The sequence below is a fragment of the Prionailurus bengalensis genome, chromosome E1 (genome assembly GCF_016509475.1).
Source record: "Prionailurus bengalensis isolate Pbe53 chromosome E1, Fcat_Pben_1.1_paternal_pri, whole genome shotgun sequence".
NCBI classification, from domain to species: Eukaryota; Metazoa; Chordata; class Mammalia; order Carnivora; family Felidae; genus Prionailurus; species Prionailurus bengalensis.
In genome coordinates this window covers 49,668,391-49,685,325 of record NC_057347.1, presented here as the reverse complement: position 1 = coordinate 49,685,325, position 16,935 = coordinate 49,668,391, and the positions used below count along the sequence as shown (strand labels likewise).

At 43.6% G+C, this 16,935-nt stretch overlaps 1 protein-coding gene across 1 annotated transcript in view; it reads left to right on the top strand.

Annotated features, from left to right (window-relative positions):
- The window catches only part of ABCA9 (ATP binding cassette subfamily A member 9), a 63,603-nt gene extending 49,573 nt beyond the window's left edge, over positions 1-14,030 (top strand). The window contains exons 27-39 of the mRNA XM_043585108.1: positions 1,136-1,204; positions 1,922-2,013; positions 3,255-3,375; positions 3,988-4,105; positions 4,852-4,943; positions 7,079-7,239; positions 8,065-8,140; positions 8,213-8,307; positions 8,863-8,982; positions 9,184-9,324; positions 10,164-10,243; positions 12,813-12,868; positions 13,000-14,030. Of these exons, the coding sequence (XP_043441043.1) occupies positions 1,136-1,204; positions 1,922-2,013; positions 3,255-3,375; positions 3,988-4,105; positions 4,852-4,943; positions 7,079-7,239; positions 8,065-8,140; positions 8,213-8,307; positions 8,863-8,982; positions 9,184-9,324; positions 10,164-10,243; positions 12,813-12,868; positions 13,000-13,098 (1,320 nt within the window). The 3' untranslated portion in view covers positions 13,099-14,030. The remainder of the gene's footprint in view (positions 1-1,135; positions 1,205-1,921; positions 2,014-3,254; positions 3,376-3,987; positions 4,106-4,851; positions 4,944-7,078; positions 7,240-8,064; positions 8,141-8,212; positions 8,308-8,862; positions 8,983-9,183; positions 9,325-10,163; positions 10,244-12,812; positions 12,869-12,999) is intronic.
- Positions 14,031-16,935: the final 2,905 nt, after the last annotated feature.

The window sequence follows — 16,935 nt, the reverse complement described above, 5'->3', positions numbered from 1 at the left end:
GTTGGTGGTGGTTTGTTGTTGCTGTTTTATCATAGCCTCCTCCTCGGCATTGGATTCAATCAGGGTTAGTGTTTTGCCGCGTGAGTCCGACAAAGAGAAGGATAAAGGAGCAGCAGTTCTGTATAAGGAGGAATTGTACCAACAGACCAGGGAATGACGCAGTTAAGGAAATTAGGAGGTTTGTGGACAGTGAGAAAGGGGTTGGGTCGGTGGGCTGGAGGGTCACCAACTCCAAATCACGGAATAAGGATAGTAGAGCAAGGAAGCTGAAAAACTAAAACGTGGTAGACAGGGCAAAGATTAGGGGGTCTGAAGTTGATTTGGGATGTGGTCCAGTTCTTGAAAGTGGGTGACCAAGGCACGGAGGAGAGCAAGATCATTTGAAATAACGCCAGGGTCCTGGCAAACCGTTCAAGGAGAAAAAAAAAAAAAGTCATCTTTTCTAGACGGTGGATGGCGGTGACGGTGGATGGCGGTGGTAGAGATTCACTATCTCAGCTTAAAATTGTTCAGAAAAAGGTCCTGGGAAACACAGCTCAAGAAACAAAATTGGCTCTTTACTCTTTATTTACTGAAGATTTGGGGGATGTTTCAAAACGTATTGTGACTCTCATGAAAATCATGCCCTTAAGTATTATGCCTGTGTATTATGTATGCACGTATTGTAAATCTAATGACAACCATGGAAAACTCCAGGCGAATAGCTTTTGTCTTTAGCATGAGGGGTTGTCAGGACTGTTCTCAGAGCTGGTGGAGCAAGGGACGGAGCAACATAATGGTTCCAGGGCCGTTGGAGAAGAAGAGGCAGAAGGAACGCAGACGTAGAGAGCAAGGCAGGTGAAATTAGGGGAGAGGGTTTGTCTTAAGATGAATCCTGCCCATGGCTTTGATGGGTCAGGACAAATCCTGCTGACGCAGTGTATAGAAGCATCTGAGCTTAGAGCCAAGCACAGGATGACAGGACACTGAGTGACCTTGAAAGCAAGGAAGACACATTACACAGAAATTGACTTTTACCTGGTGCACAAGAGAAAACTCTGGCAAGGTCATGTAACGGACATTCGTTTATCTTAGATGAGATGAGATTCAAGAACAGATAGAGGTTCATCTAAACATGCTTTGCCTCGTTTTGCAGATTTCTCCCGACTCCACGGATTATTTAGGAGCTTCAGAACATCAGATTGTATTTCTGGCCCTGCTAATAGTAAGAATACATTTCCATTTAAATGTTTTTGCATGAGAGGGACACATTTGGATGCTTAGCATTGAGTTAAAAAGTTTGATATTGGCCCTTAAAAGTCCAGCATTTTAGGGGTGCCTGGGTGGCGCAGTCGGTTAAGCGTCCGACTTCAGCCAGGTCACGATCTCGCGGTCCGTGAGTTCGAGCTCCGCGTCAGGCTCTGGGCTGATGGCTCAGAGCCTGGAGCCTGTTTCTGGTTCTGTGTCTCCCTCTCTCTCTGCCCCTCCGCCGTTCATGCTCTGTCTCTCTCTGTCCCAAAATAAATAAAAAACATTGAAAAAAAATTAAAAAAATAAAATAAAAGTCCAGCATTTTAGGCATCAGAAACACCACCACACACACACACACACACACACACACACGCATGCACGCACACATGGGCTTTAAAATCTGGACCACTATGTGTGTAAAAATCATCTGACACCTAGTATGAAGTCCAAGTTCGCGATGGCATGAATAGCCTAGTACCAACTTACTACTATCTGGTCTGTTGTGGTTTCTCTGAAAAGCAGTGAAGTTAGCTCTGAGAGTTTCATTGGACATTAGATTCTCTTTCAAACTTGTGAAAATGTTATCAGACCTACCTTTGTACATATGCTCAAACTCCTTAAACAAATTCCAGCGCTGAAATTGTTGTTTTTATGACGATTTCTAATACTAATTGTCTTTTTCTCCCCTTAGCCTTACCTTCACTTTTGCATTTTTGTTTTTGTTCTCCGGTGTCTGGAAATGAAGTTCAGGAAGAAACTAATGAGAAAAGATCCTGTGTTCAGGTTGAGAAAATTCAAAGAAAATTTCATGTTTTATTTTAATACTCATTGTGGAAAACATTTTAATATGCCTAAGTTGATTACATAAAAATTACTGCACAGGATTGTTTTCCAGGAATTGTGTACTATACAAAATTATTATAATTCATGCTATTTTAATGAGCTTGCTACAGTGAGAGAAGCTGCATTAGTACACATAAGATGCCAAAAAATTAAGGAATACCATAATTTCACTTACATACTAGAAGAAAGTTATATATGAGAGGTCAAATCTTTAAAATAATGGCTAAGTGTAGCCAATCCAGGAAGATAGAATAGTCTGAGCAAAAGAACAAAAGTTGATATAAACACCACCTTCCTATAGATTTGAGAAGGCAGCTGGAAAGAACTTTACGTTTGTGTCAAATGATAATAGAAAATTAAATTGAAGCTAAATTTTGGAGGGTTTTGGAATAGAGAAGCATAGAGGAGATTTTGCAGATTGCATAACGGGAAACCGAGACTGGTGTGGTTTGGAAATTTCGCCTAACTTACAAAATATGAATCAAGTTCAAGTGTGAAGTAGGTGTTAGGGCAGGAGTATGACAAGATGACAGCCATGTTTTAGGAAATCTGTTTACAGCAGTAATTTGTAACAGTATGAAGGAGGGAGCTGAGAATCCACAGTCCTCAGTGGTGGGGATGATGAAGCAAAGAATTGAATTGAATTGAATTGAATTGAATTGAATTGAATTGAACTGAATTGAATTGGTAGCAATCAGGAATGGGGAATTCTGACCTATTCCTAAGAAAAGACAGTGCTCACTTACTGGTGATTCTGTGCCCTGGATTTTCTGGGATGCATCCCTGATTCCAACTGTTTTAATCCACAGTTCTTGCAAGGTCTTCAGAATTCCATCCATGTCAAAATTACAGTTGCTAGGTGCCTTTTTCGTGCAAATGGTGGCCCCAAATCTTTTGCCAGAGAGTATGTACTATTTTATTATTAAAAAAAAAAAAGCCACAACTGACGAGGAAAATTAAACCTAGGCAGAAAGCAAGGATGATGTAAGAGTAGCCTCAGTTGCCTCATTGATGGAAACCAGCCTGTTTGCAAGGCAGACAGTAGAGAGCAGAAAAATGGAGCCTGCGTTGTACTCAGAGTTCATCTATTCAAATGATTGAGCAGCCTGCAGAATGTTCACTATTTTTGCGACAAGCTTTTCCACCGGAAACCTGTTATTAACAGACTGTTTTGATTTTAGAATTTCTCCAAGAGGCAGTGATATTTGTCCAAACCCTGAAGAACCCGAAGGGGAGGATAAAGATGTTCAGATGGAAAGAATGAGAACCACAAATGCAGTGACGGTTGCCGATTTCGAAGAGGTCGAGCCACTAAACATGCGCATCCAAGAAAGGGGCTACTTCCCTATCTCAATCTTTTGAAAAACACTTTGATGTTCTTTCATCCTCACCCACGTAGCTCAGTACTTGACATCAGTGACTAAGCAATGCCCACAACAATAAGAGAACAAGGGAAATACACACACGTGCTCGCGGACACAGATTTGTTAATTTAGTTTTCAGGGTCGCAGTTTGGGGAAGCAAAGCTAAACATTACAAAACCTAAGTCAGACTTGGTGAGTTTTGTGAGCTGAGTAAAGCTTGCTGCAAGAGGAGACAGTTTATCCAGGGCGTATGTGTGTTTGTGTGCATGTGTGTACGTGTGTGTGTGTCTTAACAGCCCTGTTGGGTTGGTGGATGTGTCTATTCCTATTTCCAGAGGAAGGGCGAGGACAGATCATGCGATACGGTGCAAATGTTATCTCCTACAGGGCGACAGACTGGGAGGGCTCACTTGAAAATGGCAGTTTCTGGGGAAACGACCTGTCTGAGTCATGACTCTGCACAGGGAAAAATGTGGCTGGAGGGAGTGTGGAACACTCCCTCATTTCAAGGTGAGAACAAAGGCCCGTTGTTACTTGACTGTCTCTGCAGAAACCGGTCATCATTGCGAGCTGTCTGCGGAAGGAGTATGCGGGCAAGAAGAGGAACTGTTTTGCCAAGAGGAAGAAAAAAGTGGCCATAAGAAATGTCTCCTTCTGTGTTAAAAAAGGTTGGAGAAAGCAGTTTCAACTGTTTGCAGAGCTAGCTTGACCTCTGGAGATGAGTTCTTTGGGAGGGAATAATAGTTCCTGAATATGGGGGCCCTCTGTTGATGATTCTACAAAGCAGCCAGCTCGTCAGCAGACACAGGCACATCCATCCTGCTTAGAAGCCTCAGTGATGCTATATCAGTGGGGTTTTTTTCCTTTGCCTAAGAAGACAGCTACGTCTGTTCTATTAAAACAGGCCAATAGACAAAAAAGCGTGACAGCGGGAGAAACAAACAAAAAACAATAAAACTCCAAAAAACAAAAACAAAAAGAGGCAGTCTTTCTGTTAAGAAGGCTGGGGTAGCTTTTAAAGTAATATCATTTATTTCATCCAGGGATTGTGGACAGGAGGGAACTCACTGGGGCCCAGCAGTACATTGTGCATTCAAGCAAACAGCACATGTTGGACAAGGGTCCCTTAAATGCAACAGACTCTGGGATCAAAATTTGTTTCAATTCCAGCTCGGCATCTTATTGGCTCTACGACCATGGGCAGCTTACATATCCCTCCTGAGTTTCTTTGCCTATAAAAGGAAGCCAATAACAATGCTAGGTGTGTGTGGGAGGGAGGAGGGGGACAGGTGAGATACTACATTGGGGCACTTGACCCAGAGTTTGACACGTCGTGAGCCCTCCAGTAGTATTTGTTTTTGTTTGCGCTGTAATTATTTGAAGCAATAACGCTGAGCCCACCTATCTCTTTCAGGTGAAGTCATAGGGTTCTTAGGACACAATGGAGCTGGTAAAAGTACAACCATTAAGATGATAACTGGAGACACAAATCCAACCTCAGGGCAGGTCAGTAAACACACAGAAATCTGGCCATTAATGCTGCCTAAAACAAGCATGGACTAATGAACACCGATGACAATCTTAAAAACACGTAAAGGATCCTTTCTTATTAATCCATGGATTGATGCCTTGAATGAAGAGAACTAAGTAAAAATTTCTCTCCTTGATTCCAAAAATAGTTAGGTGCTGAACAAGGGCTACATAGTATCGCTAATATCCTTTTTATCGAATGAAAGGTAGCGACACTAAAAGGAAATGTTTCGGTAAGTAAAGCTGAACACTAGCTTTATTCGTGGTCAAATGATTTGGGGGGTTTTGGTTTTGGTGGTTTTTTTTTTTTGACTTGTGTACCCTGAGGACTTGTTGAATCGAATTGCCAAGATCCAGGGCCCAGGGAGCAATCATGAAGAGAGGTTGTGCAGTGGTGTGGTTTGCTACAGAGGTTTCCAAGCTGTCTTTCCATTTTTACGCTTGCCTCACACGCCAGCCGAAGCAGTCCTTAAAAGATGCACATGAGATCATGTCTCTATCCTACTTAGCATCCGTCAGGTAGATTTGACCCCAAATCTTGGGACGCCTGGGTGGCTCAGTCGGTGGAACGTCCGACTCTTGATTTCGTCTCAGGTCATGATCCCAGAGTTGTGGGATCGAGCCCTCCGTGCTGAGCGTGGAGACTGCTTGGGATTCTCTCTCCCTCTTCCCCTCTCCCGCTCTCTCCCTGCTTCTCAAAAAATTAAATGTAAATAAATAAATAAACAAGAAGATCCAAAATCTTTACTATGACCAAAAAAGGCCCTGCAAGATCTGGGCTCAGCTCACCCGTTACTCAGATTGGCCTTTGGTCACCTTCCCTCTCTAGGATCTTTGGGTTGATGTTTCCATTGTCAAAGAGTGCTCTTCCTTCGGCTTTGCATAGACTTGGTTACCTCCTTCTTGCCACCTTAAAATTCACCTCCCCAAAAGGACTTTCCCCGACCACACTCGTAGCTACAATGGATCTTCGCTTTTTATTCTTTATCACATTTATTGCCTCGAAAGCATCAAGCGGGGGCTAGAATTCATCCCCCTATGTGCTGACGTGCTTTTATTTCCCATTTCTCTCTCTAGATTGAAAGTTCTGTGAGCCCACATTAACTAGTTGTCTCCTCTTTTGTACCGGGGAGAGAGAATATAACATCAAGGTCAAGGGCTTGGATTCTGAAGGCAGATCCCAGGTTTAACCCCCGGTTTACCTTGTGTGACCTTCTGCCCAGGTTTTTAAATCGATGCACACATTAGTTTTCTCCTATGTGAAACAGGGATGACAAAACTAATATCTGAGTCAAATACAGTTTTTCTAAGGGTAAAGTGATTCAAAACACAGAAGATGCTCAGATTCTGGCACCTAGTAAGCCCTGGTACACACGACCTGTTAATGCGATCATATGGCACAGTGACTAGCTCATAAAAATAAAAAAGTGCTATGTATTGGTATTTATGGGTTCCTGTGGGCCAGACTAGTGCCCAGGACTTTTCGTTTATTACCTTAGTACAGGATTTCTCAAGCCTGGCACTGGTAACACTTCGGACTAGACGATTTTTATTGTGAGGGGCTGTCCTCTGCGTTGTAGGATATCGAGCAGCCTCCCCAACCTGTATGCACTCGATCCCAGCAGCACCCAAGTGTCACAACCAAGAACAGCTGCAGACATTACCAGATGTCCTCTGGAATGAGGATTGCCCCTAATTGAGGACCACTGCCTTATTTTACGACAAACTTGTGAAACAGATCCTATAGTTATAGCTAATTGGACATTGGGGAAATAGAATCCTCGATGAGTATCAAATCCTTTGAATGTTTGGGTCAATGAAGGAAGTCAAGCAACGGACAACCAAGTAAGCGACCCTGAACTCAATCAAGGTAATGGACTTGGTAATAAAGTCTAAACTACGGTAGAGGGATACGACAATGTGGGATATCTTCCTTTTGATTTTGGGCGTTATTACCATCTTTTTCCTAGAGCTAAGTGATCCCTTATTTACTTTTGCCCTCTTGGCTGCCGTGGGTGTGAGAGAAGGGCATCCCTGAAATATGCCCTCACGTGCACATACACAGGTATACACAATTTTGGACTGAATGTGAGAATGAACTTTCTGTGCAGGTGGTGTTGAAAGGGAGTGGCGAAGGAGCCTCCCTCGGGTTCCTGGGGTACTGTCCTCAGGAGAACGTGCTCTGGCCCAACCTGTCAGTGAGGGAACACCTGGAGGTGTTTGCCGCCATCAGAGGGCTGAAGAAGGGGGACGCCACTGTCACCATCACACGGTACATGGGGGGAGACATGCCCGTTCACTACTGGAGGGATGTGGTAGGAATGACGTTGACCCAGAATTAAGGAAGGATTAAGATTCAGATCCTAACTGATGACTCCATTCTTGTGGGAGAAGACTTTGTCACCAAGAAGCCAGTCCAGTGTTGTGTTCTCACACATTAAGCTGGAGAGAAAATGTTCATATCATTCTCCTTTTAAAATATAATTTATTGTCAAGTTGGTTTCCATACAACACCCGGTGCTCATCCCAACAAGCTCCCTCCTCCGTGCCCATCACCCACTTTCCCCTCTCCCCCAGCCCCCATCAATCCTCAGTTTGTTCTCTGTATTTAAGAGTCTCTTATGGTTTGCCTCATATTATTCTTAATATGGAAAGAAGTCATTGAAAATATGTATTTGACCGCCAAGAAAGGTTCATGAAGTATCCTAGGTAGTTTCAATTTATGATCCCTCAGAATACTTTTTTTTTAAAGAAACTTTTTTTTAAGTTTATTTATTTATTTTGAGAGAGAGAGAGAGAGAGAGAGAGCATGAGCAGAGGAGGGGCAGAGAAAGAGGGAGAGAGACTCCCAAGCAGTCTCCATGCTGTCAGCGCAGAGCCTGATGTGGGACTCGATCTCACAGCCGTGAGATCATGACCTGAGCTGAAACCAAGAGTCAGATGTTTAACCGACTGCACCACCCAGGCACCCCGATCACTCAGAATACTCTTTTTTAAATGTCTCTTAATATAGTGGTTTCTCTGATTTGCCTATTCTTCTACGTATATTCCCCATCGTGTGGCGGTAATATGGATTGGCTTGCTCCGCTCCCTTCAGGTTGGCGGATGCGCTGAAGCTCCAGGACCAGCTGAAGCTGCCCGTGAGGACCTTATCCGAGGGAATAAAGAGGAAGGTAAGAGGGGGCTCAGCGTTCCTCTGCACACCCCACCTGTCGGCCCCAGACACGCTGTTCCTCTTGTTCCAGCTGTGCTTCGCGCTGAGCATCCTGGGAAACCCATCGGTGGTGCTTCTGGACGAGCCGTCCACGGGGATGGACCCCGAGGGGCAGCAGCACATGTGGTGAGGAGGTGTCATGAGTAACCCTAAGTGAATTTATTAATCCTATAACAACTGACCTTCACAATCATTGTTTATAAGGTGAAAGACACCGCATTATCAGATAATGCAATACGAAAGGGGGAAAGATCTAATGTCTTATCACAGCCAGTTTTTATTCAGGAGAAAAAGATCATTCTAACACCTTAATACTCAGTGAATTTCGTTTTCCTGGTAGGTCTTCTGGGTATGCGTGGCCCTTTTTATACTCAACCAAACCCACCTATCATTATTCAGGCTTGATTTCTGCAACATCACCTGATACACAGTTCTTATGGAGGAAAAAAAAAAATCCCAAGTCCTTAGGAATATTCTAAGATCATTCAGCCCCAGCCATGCTCTGAATGATATACTCTACCCAATAGTTTGGTTATTTACATGACTGTTGTCCCTCCGAAACTCCTTGCTAATCTGAATTCACTAGTTGCTTCATGGGTGCCAATGGAGGTGCGTTTACAAGTCTTTTCGTCTTGCCCTGAGCATTTCCACTAGGTAACGTGCCCCTTGACCTAACTTTAGGCAGGTGATCCGGGCCACCTTTAGGAACACGGAGAGAGGCGCCCTCCTGACCACGCATTACATGGCAGAAGCTGAGGCCGTGTGTGACCGCGTGGCCATCATGGTGTCTGGAAGGCTGAGGTGGGTGGCCGTCCATACCCACACTTGGTCTCCAGTGGGACCTGAGCAAAGCACATTTCCCTGCACTGGGTTATCCCCATACGGGGGCGGGAGTGGCTGCCTGCTCCCCCTCTGCATGGCTCTGGCCTCCCGAGGCTGAAAGTCACCGGCAATAGATTCATCTTCTTCTCTTGCGTGACTTTGTCTTCCTCCAACCTCCAGATGTATCGGTTCCATACAACATCTGAAAAGCAAATTTGGCAAAGATTATCTGCTAGAGATGAAGGTGAAGACGCCCACCCAAGTGAAGCCCCTCCACTGTGAAATTCTGAGGCTTTTCCCCCAGGCTGCTCGGCAGGAAAGGTAAACATAGGTGTTAGTTTGTTTCATCGTTTTGTTTTTCCGTTTTCTATTTCTATATGTTGTGTTTTTTTATTATGGCGAAGAGAAACAAAAGCTTTCCTTGATCTTTTGTGTTTTTTTTTTTTTAACTCTATGGTCATTGCGAGTACTTTAATTATTAGAGAAAGGTCCAATTCCAAAGGATACCCCAGCAAAGAAATAAGGGAACAATGTGCTGATTTGGAAGCTGACTGTTGTAAGGGAATTCACATATGTTCGTGGTGGTTCTGTCACGTGCCGGGTCCCAATGCACGCGAGGACCTAGGTCATCATGATCCTTTCTAGAGGGTAAAACCATCCCCATTAAATGCATTAATGTATAAAGCCCATGCCCAGTACTAGACATCAGTCAAAGCTCGGTGAGTGGTGGCTCTTAGCATTTTTGTTATTATCAGTAATGGCATTTGAGGCTCAGGTAGGTGAGATAATGCCAAATCCTAACAGTGGAGCCTGGAGGTGAACGAAGTCCTTTTTACTTAAACGTGATTCTCTTCTCACGAAGAGGGATGATACATAATCCTGCTCCTTCCCTTCTTGAGGTGTAGATGCTGCCGGTTTCCTCCTTTCTGTCTCCCAATCCCCCCCAAGAGGAAAAGGGACCCTTATTGTAAGAGCCGCCTCATGCTTCTGCTTTAGTAAAGTGACTTCTTGTTGATTAAAGAGCAGCCACATGATGGCTGCGTCCACCTGCAGATGCGTACAAAATTGGTGACGACATTGTTGCTGCCTTTTCCACATGCGTTCGTCCATGGTTATCTTCTTGAAACCTGAATCTCAACCTCACTCTCTCTTTCTCACAGGTACTCCTCACTGATGGTCTATAGGTTGCCTGTTGAGGATGTGCGACCCTTATCACAGGCTTTCTTCAAATTAGAGATAGGTAAGAGTGACTATTGAGAGATAGGACTCGGGAAAACAGAGAAATTCAAATCTCGTGTAAAACCAGCATAGAGTTACACGGACACGAAGTCATACTGCCATACCACAAATAAAGGATTAAGACTTTTAATCCAGTGGTTCTCACCCACGAGTGAGTTGGCAATGTCTGTGGATATCTTTGGCTGTCACAACTGGGGGTGGAGTTGAAGGGTGTGACTGGTAGGTCGCCCCCAGGTCAAGGCCAGGGATTGATGTTAAACATCCTGTCATGCACACAGGTCAGCCCCTCCCATTGCAAAGAATGATCACACTGAGATATCATTAGTGCCAAGGTTGAGAAATCCCCTCCTAATTGAATGAGGCTCTAGAGGGAAGAGATCGTTGGCATTTGGGGCTGGAGTGTCCACAAATTCTTACAAAAAAATACAAACAAACAATATATGATTGTTTTTGTCTGTATGTACTCTTAAACAGCACTAGACGTTGATAAGGAGGTTCCTCTCCGTTGATATGGGCTAAGCCATAATTCTTTTCTAGACTCTTGGATGGTGATCTTTATATACTGCTTTGATCTACCACGGGCTCGGCATTTGCCTATCACGCCAGTGTACGAAATCTGATAAAAAGCTGAACACCCTCCCCCTCTTCTTGATCTGTGCTTTCTTGTCCCCTGTCCATCATTAGAAGCCCCAGGATTCTAGTTCTTAGAGAAATGTTTCTCCTTGACACAAGGTGAGGATCGCCCCAGATAGCTTTTCTCTTCACTTTCTCCTTCTGCCGGTCACCCTTGCTCTAGGGTCTATGTATCCATTTTCACAATGGGCCATTTTGGCCTAATGATCAATTTTGCATCATTCCAATGGGAGGGAATCCCACAACAGACTCAAACCAACATGAAGTGTTTCATAACCAATTAGGGGCAGGGAGGGGGATGTTCCAGGAACACACAGTCACATTCTCAGCTGCGATACATGAATTGAATGAGGTGGGCCCGATAGTGTGCAAGCACAATGCATGCCCATGACCATTCCTCTGTCGTGCTACACACACTCATTCTCCCACGCCATCAGATCACTTTGGGGTTTTGCAGACTGCAATACTCCAGCCTCCCATGCCCACTCCAGGTCGGAGCTGCTTAACATTTGGAGACCCGAAGCTAGGGAGGTAGGATGGTTGGTCTTAACTCCCTTCTTATGCTTTTCCCTCCTCTGCTCATAAGCTGATGTTTTAAGCCTCTCCAGTGTGGAGTGTAAGGGGAGGGAAGAAGAAATAATATGACAGCAATGCTTGATTAGATTAAGCTTTGCTTAATCTAAGTCCCTTTGAGCTGTACAATGGTACCAGGGCCTCCTGTGCAGAGATGATCAATCACTGGTCCTTTCACGGGGTGCTTTTGTGAGTTCCTTCAAGACTCCCTCTCCCCTCCCGTCTGCTACCTCTGACTACAGCTTCCATTCTGGAGTGGGCGATGCCTTCTCCTCTTGGTCTCTGGGTGTCTTGCAGCCTCTGGGCCACTTCTTGGTATCCCCTTACCCTTCCAAGAGGTCTCTTGGGGTACCCCCCATGGGATGCACCACCTTTCCCTCTCCACACTCTGAAAGTGCAGGGCCATCACCGTCCACAATCCTTTACATGTTCCCAGACATGAGTCAAGGACCCAACCCCACATGCCCAGAGAGCAAGCTGATCCTACCACATTCTCTGTCCACATCCGGTAACTGTCCACAGGAAACCTTTGCTTTCTAGTCTTACCTCTCTGTTCATTATTTTCTTCCTTTTACGTGTCTGCTCGTTTGAGGTCTTAATCACAGTCTGCACGGATAACAGATGGTAAAAAAAAAAAAAAAAAAGGGAATTAGACAAAGTTTGGTCTATGAAGGGACCATTTGCAAAGGGGCAAGGCTCAGCATAAGTACCCAAGGCTAGAAATGGGAAAAATGTTGCCATTCTTAGGTCCGAAGAGACTAAGAGAGGGAGCAGTGACTGGAACCCAGGAGTAGAATCACGTAGAACTTCCACCTGGTGGGAAGCAGGGACTTTCAATCAAGGCACAAAGTTGATGTGAGGGAGGGAGTGAAGGAAGGAATAAAGGCCTTGAGCCCCCCTCTCCTCTGTCCCTCCTCATGAACTGCCACTGGTGGAAAACACCAGAAAAAGCCTCTTAAGTCAGCCTGTGGAACAAAGATCAGAGTAAAGAAGAGGGAAGGCAGACATAGAGGGGCACATGGTAGTGTTCTAGCCCAAAGGGAACCATCTCTTCGCTTACCCTGCATAGGTGACCTGGAGCCCCTTACGTTGTGTTCCAGTCTTGTGTGGCCCCGCCCAAACTCTAAGACAATGGGAGAGTATTTCCAGCTTGTTACAAGACCATAGGGTGAATCTGCCTCTCCGTGTTCAGTATACGTGCTTCCGAAGCAAGCACATGCCTTTCCATATTTAGTCCGACAATATCTATTACCTTATATTTTAGATTTTAAAATCTATTTGCATGTACATTTTTGTACATAGCTTGGTAAAACTCTCCAGATAAAAAGGATGTGAACTCCTCATGTGCACCCATCTTTCTGCAGTTAAACAGAGCTTCGACCTGGAGGAGTACAGCCTCTCGCAGTCCACCCTGGAGCAGGTGGGTCCGTTTTAGGGACTTTGTTCCATCCGCGGGACAGAAGTGTACAAGCTGTGCCCGTGCTGTGCACTCGCTCGGAGCTGCGGGAGGCAGCGTGACCTCCCCGTCTCTTCATTTCTTGCCCCTCTCAGGTGTTCCTGGAGCTCTCCAAGGAGCAGGAGCTGGATGACTTTGACGAAGAACTCGACCCCTCAGTTAGATGGAAGCTCCTCCCCCAGGAGGACCCTTGATGCGCCAAATACCCTATGTCGCTCTTTAAGCTTCTGCCTCGTTTGAAAGATAATATTTTATATCATGAATATATCTTATCTCAGACATGATATAAAATGCTTTTGAAACTCATGCCACCATTTTTCTCAATAATATTACATATAGTGGGACTAAGGAGCCAAGTCAGTGAGAACAGTCGTGAAACCAGACCACGCGGCTTTTATACCAGCAACGAAATCCCACATTTCATAGGGTGGTCAATCAAAAATGCATTTATTATAGAATGTTTGGGTTTCTGAGGATGAGACAGAGACAGTTTTATTTTCTGTCTTCAAACATCAAAATACTATCTTCTTATCCTTTTGAATGCAGTACGTAAGTACAAAGTAAGACCTAATCCTGATTTTGGGGGAAAGGGAGGCAGTGATTATTCAGCCGCACAGTATTTGCTTTAAAAAAAAAAATTTATTTAAATTCCAGTTAGTTAAACATACAGTATAAGAGCAGTTTCAGGTGCACAATATAGTGATTCAACACTTGCATACGGCACCCGGTGTTTATCACAAGTATTCGCTTTTGGTAATTCAGTTGATTTGGTTTTTTGTTGTTGTTGTCGTTGCTGTTGGTTTTTAATACCTGCATTTTCCTTTTCTGTCATTTTTCAGATTTTCTATTGCACAGTCTATATTTTGTCTGTTGTGACCATACAGGAAATTTGAAACCTATTAAGTAATTTCAGTAGGAATTTCAATAATCAAGTTGACGAAAGTTTAAAAATCACATATCTTACATACAATCTTGAAACATATTTCTGATTTTGCATTTTTTTTTATGATGCAAGCGTCTATCCTCATGCAGATCTTAATTTCTCGTGTTGATGTACGTTACGACCTCTCTAACTGGTGACCCTGTAGACAGCTTAAAATCAATGCAATATACTTGTATACTCTTACTTGGGTGTTTTGTTGTTACTGTTACAATTATTGTTGCCAGCTGTTACCGACTGAATTGTGTTTCCCCGAAATTCATATGCTAACGCTCTGAACTGTGTGACTGTATTTGGAGATGGGACCTTTACGGAGATAATTAAGGTTCAGTGAGGTCATAAGATTGGGGCCTCAATCCAATAGCCCTGGTATCTTTATAAGAAGGGGAAGAGATGCCACATCTCTGTGCACTCACAGGGAAAAGATTACATGAAGACACGGCAGGGTGGCTGTTTGCAAGCCAAAAAGAAAGATGTCGCCAGAAACCACATTTTCTGGAAACTATCTTGGGAGTTAGCATTTGGAGATGAGCTGCCTACAGAACCATCTGGACTGCACAGGACCGAGTCATGAAACACACACCACAAAGTCTAAAACAAAACCAAAAAATGGAACCACTACAAAATACTTTCTGGTATTGTGCTACCGAGATTAATGAGTTTATCGGGTTGTTTGTTACAACAGGTAGTCACTTTTATGTTCACTAACACAGATCGTGCCAGGAAAGGGGTGGGGACAAAAACCTGGAGTAAATATTTCTTGATCAGGACACTGATGCAATTGCCAAAGACCTTGAACTCGTCTAAGCTGCGTGTCCCCAGTCTTTGCCTGGATCAAGATCCTGCAAGGGTGACCCCGTCTTCACTCTCAACCCATTTGGGCCACACCATCCTCAAAGTATAGCCAAACAACAGTAGCTTCCAACCCAAGATATGATGCCTTGGGATCAGTCTACCCTTCCCCATATTATAAAACAGCAGGAAGGATGACCTAACTTAGATGTTATATATAACAAAGTTATATTGAGTGAATGTTTGCAGTATTTGAAGTAGAAAGTAAGCATAATTTATTCCAAGGGCTTAATAAGTGAATCACTACAGGGATTGTGAATAAATAATTAAAAAAAAATTTTTTTTAACACTTATTTATTTTTGAGAGACAGAGACAGAGTGTGAGCAGGGGAGGGGCAGAGGGAGAGGGAGACACAGAGTCAGAAGCAGGCTCCGGGCTCCGAGCTGGTAGCATAGAGCCCGACACGGGGCTCGAACCTGCAAACCGTGGGATCGTGACCTGAGCTGAAGCCACACACTCAACTGACTGAGCTACCCAGGTGCCCCAATAAATAATTTTAATGACATCGGGTTCATTTTTCTCATACTAGATGTGCGTTTCTCACATTTTACGCCAGATAATTCTTTGTTGGGGGGAGGGAGGACAGAGGGGCTGTCCTATGTATTATAGAATATTCTATGGCAATCCTGACCTCCACCCACTAGATGCCAATAGCAGTCTTCACCTCAATATAACAATCAAAAACTTCTCCACACGTGGCCCAGATCACCCCATCACATTACAGTTGTACACCTTTAAACCAACGGCTTGGTAATTTTATCATCTTGGAATGAAGTAAAGAATGAATGAAAAACAGTCTTTTTCATTTGGGGGGTGTGGTTTCTTGCACTGAATACTCGGGACTAACCTGCAAAAATTGTTCTTTTTGCAGACATCTAGAAAATCAGCATTAAAAATGGTCAGTAACACATTTTAAAATGTGTGGGCCTTGGTGTAGCTTCTGTTTGAAGGTCACGTCTCTTTGAACTTTTTAGAGAGCACAAGCTTCAGTGCTGTGTTGCACCATGGTCTGTAAACTATTTCAGGAAGGGAAAATAAAGAACTCAGCACCCTGGTATGTCCTGAATCAGTGCAGCCTCTGAAAACACAAGCGTGGCAAAAAAATACTGAAAACTAAATGAGATTCCTCTGTTTGGTGTATTTTAATTTCTTTTTTTTAAGTTTATTTATTTATTTTGAGAGAGAGACAGAGACAGAGAGAGGAAGGGGCAGAGAGAGAGGGGGAGAGAGAATCCCAAGCAGGCTCCACACGGTCAGCGCAGAGCCCAAAGCAGGGCTCGAACTCATGAACCATGAGATCATGACCTGAGCCGAAATTAAGAGTCGGATGCTTAACTGAGCCACTGAGGTGCCCCCGGTTTGGTGTATTTTTTAATACGCTTCCCCAGGTATAGATGGAAAGCCTTTCCTTTGGGTGGTATCTTGATAGGAAAGGTAAATTTTGAGGCAGACACATCACCATATATGGAAAAACATCCTTACTCAGCACTGACTCCTCGCCTGGGGTTTAAAAGCACATTTTAACCATCAGGGCAAATTAACAGTAAAATTCAGAGCTGACCATGACCTCAGAGATCCTACCATCATTTGCTTATTTTATAAACATAGGAAGTGACAGATTACATGGCTTGCTTATAGAGCATTCAGAGAATTTGATCGTTGGTCATCATAAATTTTTATAGACTTAACTTTTTGAAAATGCATGATAGGATGAAAACTCACTGTTTATATCGCTAATTCTATATAACGGAATATAGGATTGTACCGGCAGGTTGAATTCTGGTTTGCAGCTCTTCTCTCGCTAATGGACACCAACTATATTGTAACCTGTTTGGCTACGAGAAAATTCTTCTTTATGGATTACTTTGGACGTTCAGTCTCTTCTGCGTAGTTCGTGCTGATCTTGAACTACATTGCCCGGTTTTCACAAACTGACAAAACCGAGTCAAGAAGTTGAAAACCCTTGATACTGAACAAAATTTTAAGGTGGAACCCATTGACTTGTGATGTTGAGTTCAGAAAAGGATGAGCTGGAAAAGTGACAAAGAGTGTCCCCAAAAAGAAGGAAAAAGTAAGCAAAAAAAAAAAATTCCTATCCCTTAAGGCAGATTTTCTATTGTCCTTCTCATCATTCATTGACAGCTATTGGAACTCAGGTGCTATCTATCACTTTGCTTGAACACCTTGTTCTATATTTGCTTATTTTCTCACTATTTTCTTTTTTTTTTTTAATTTTTT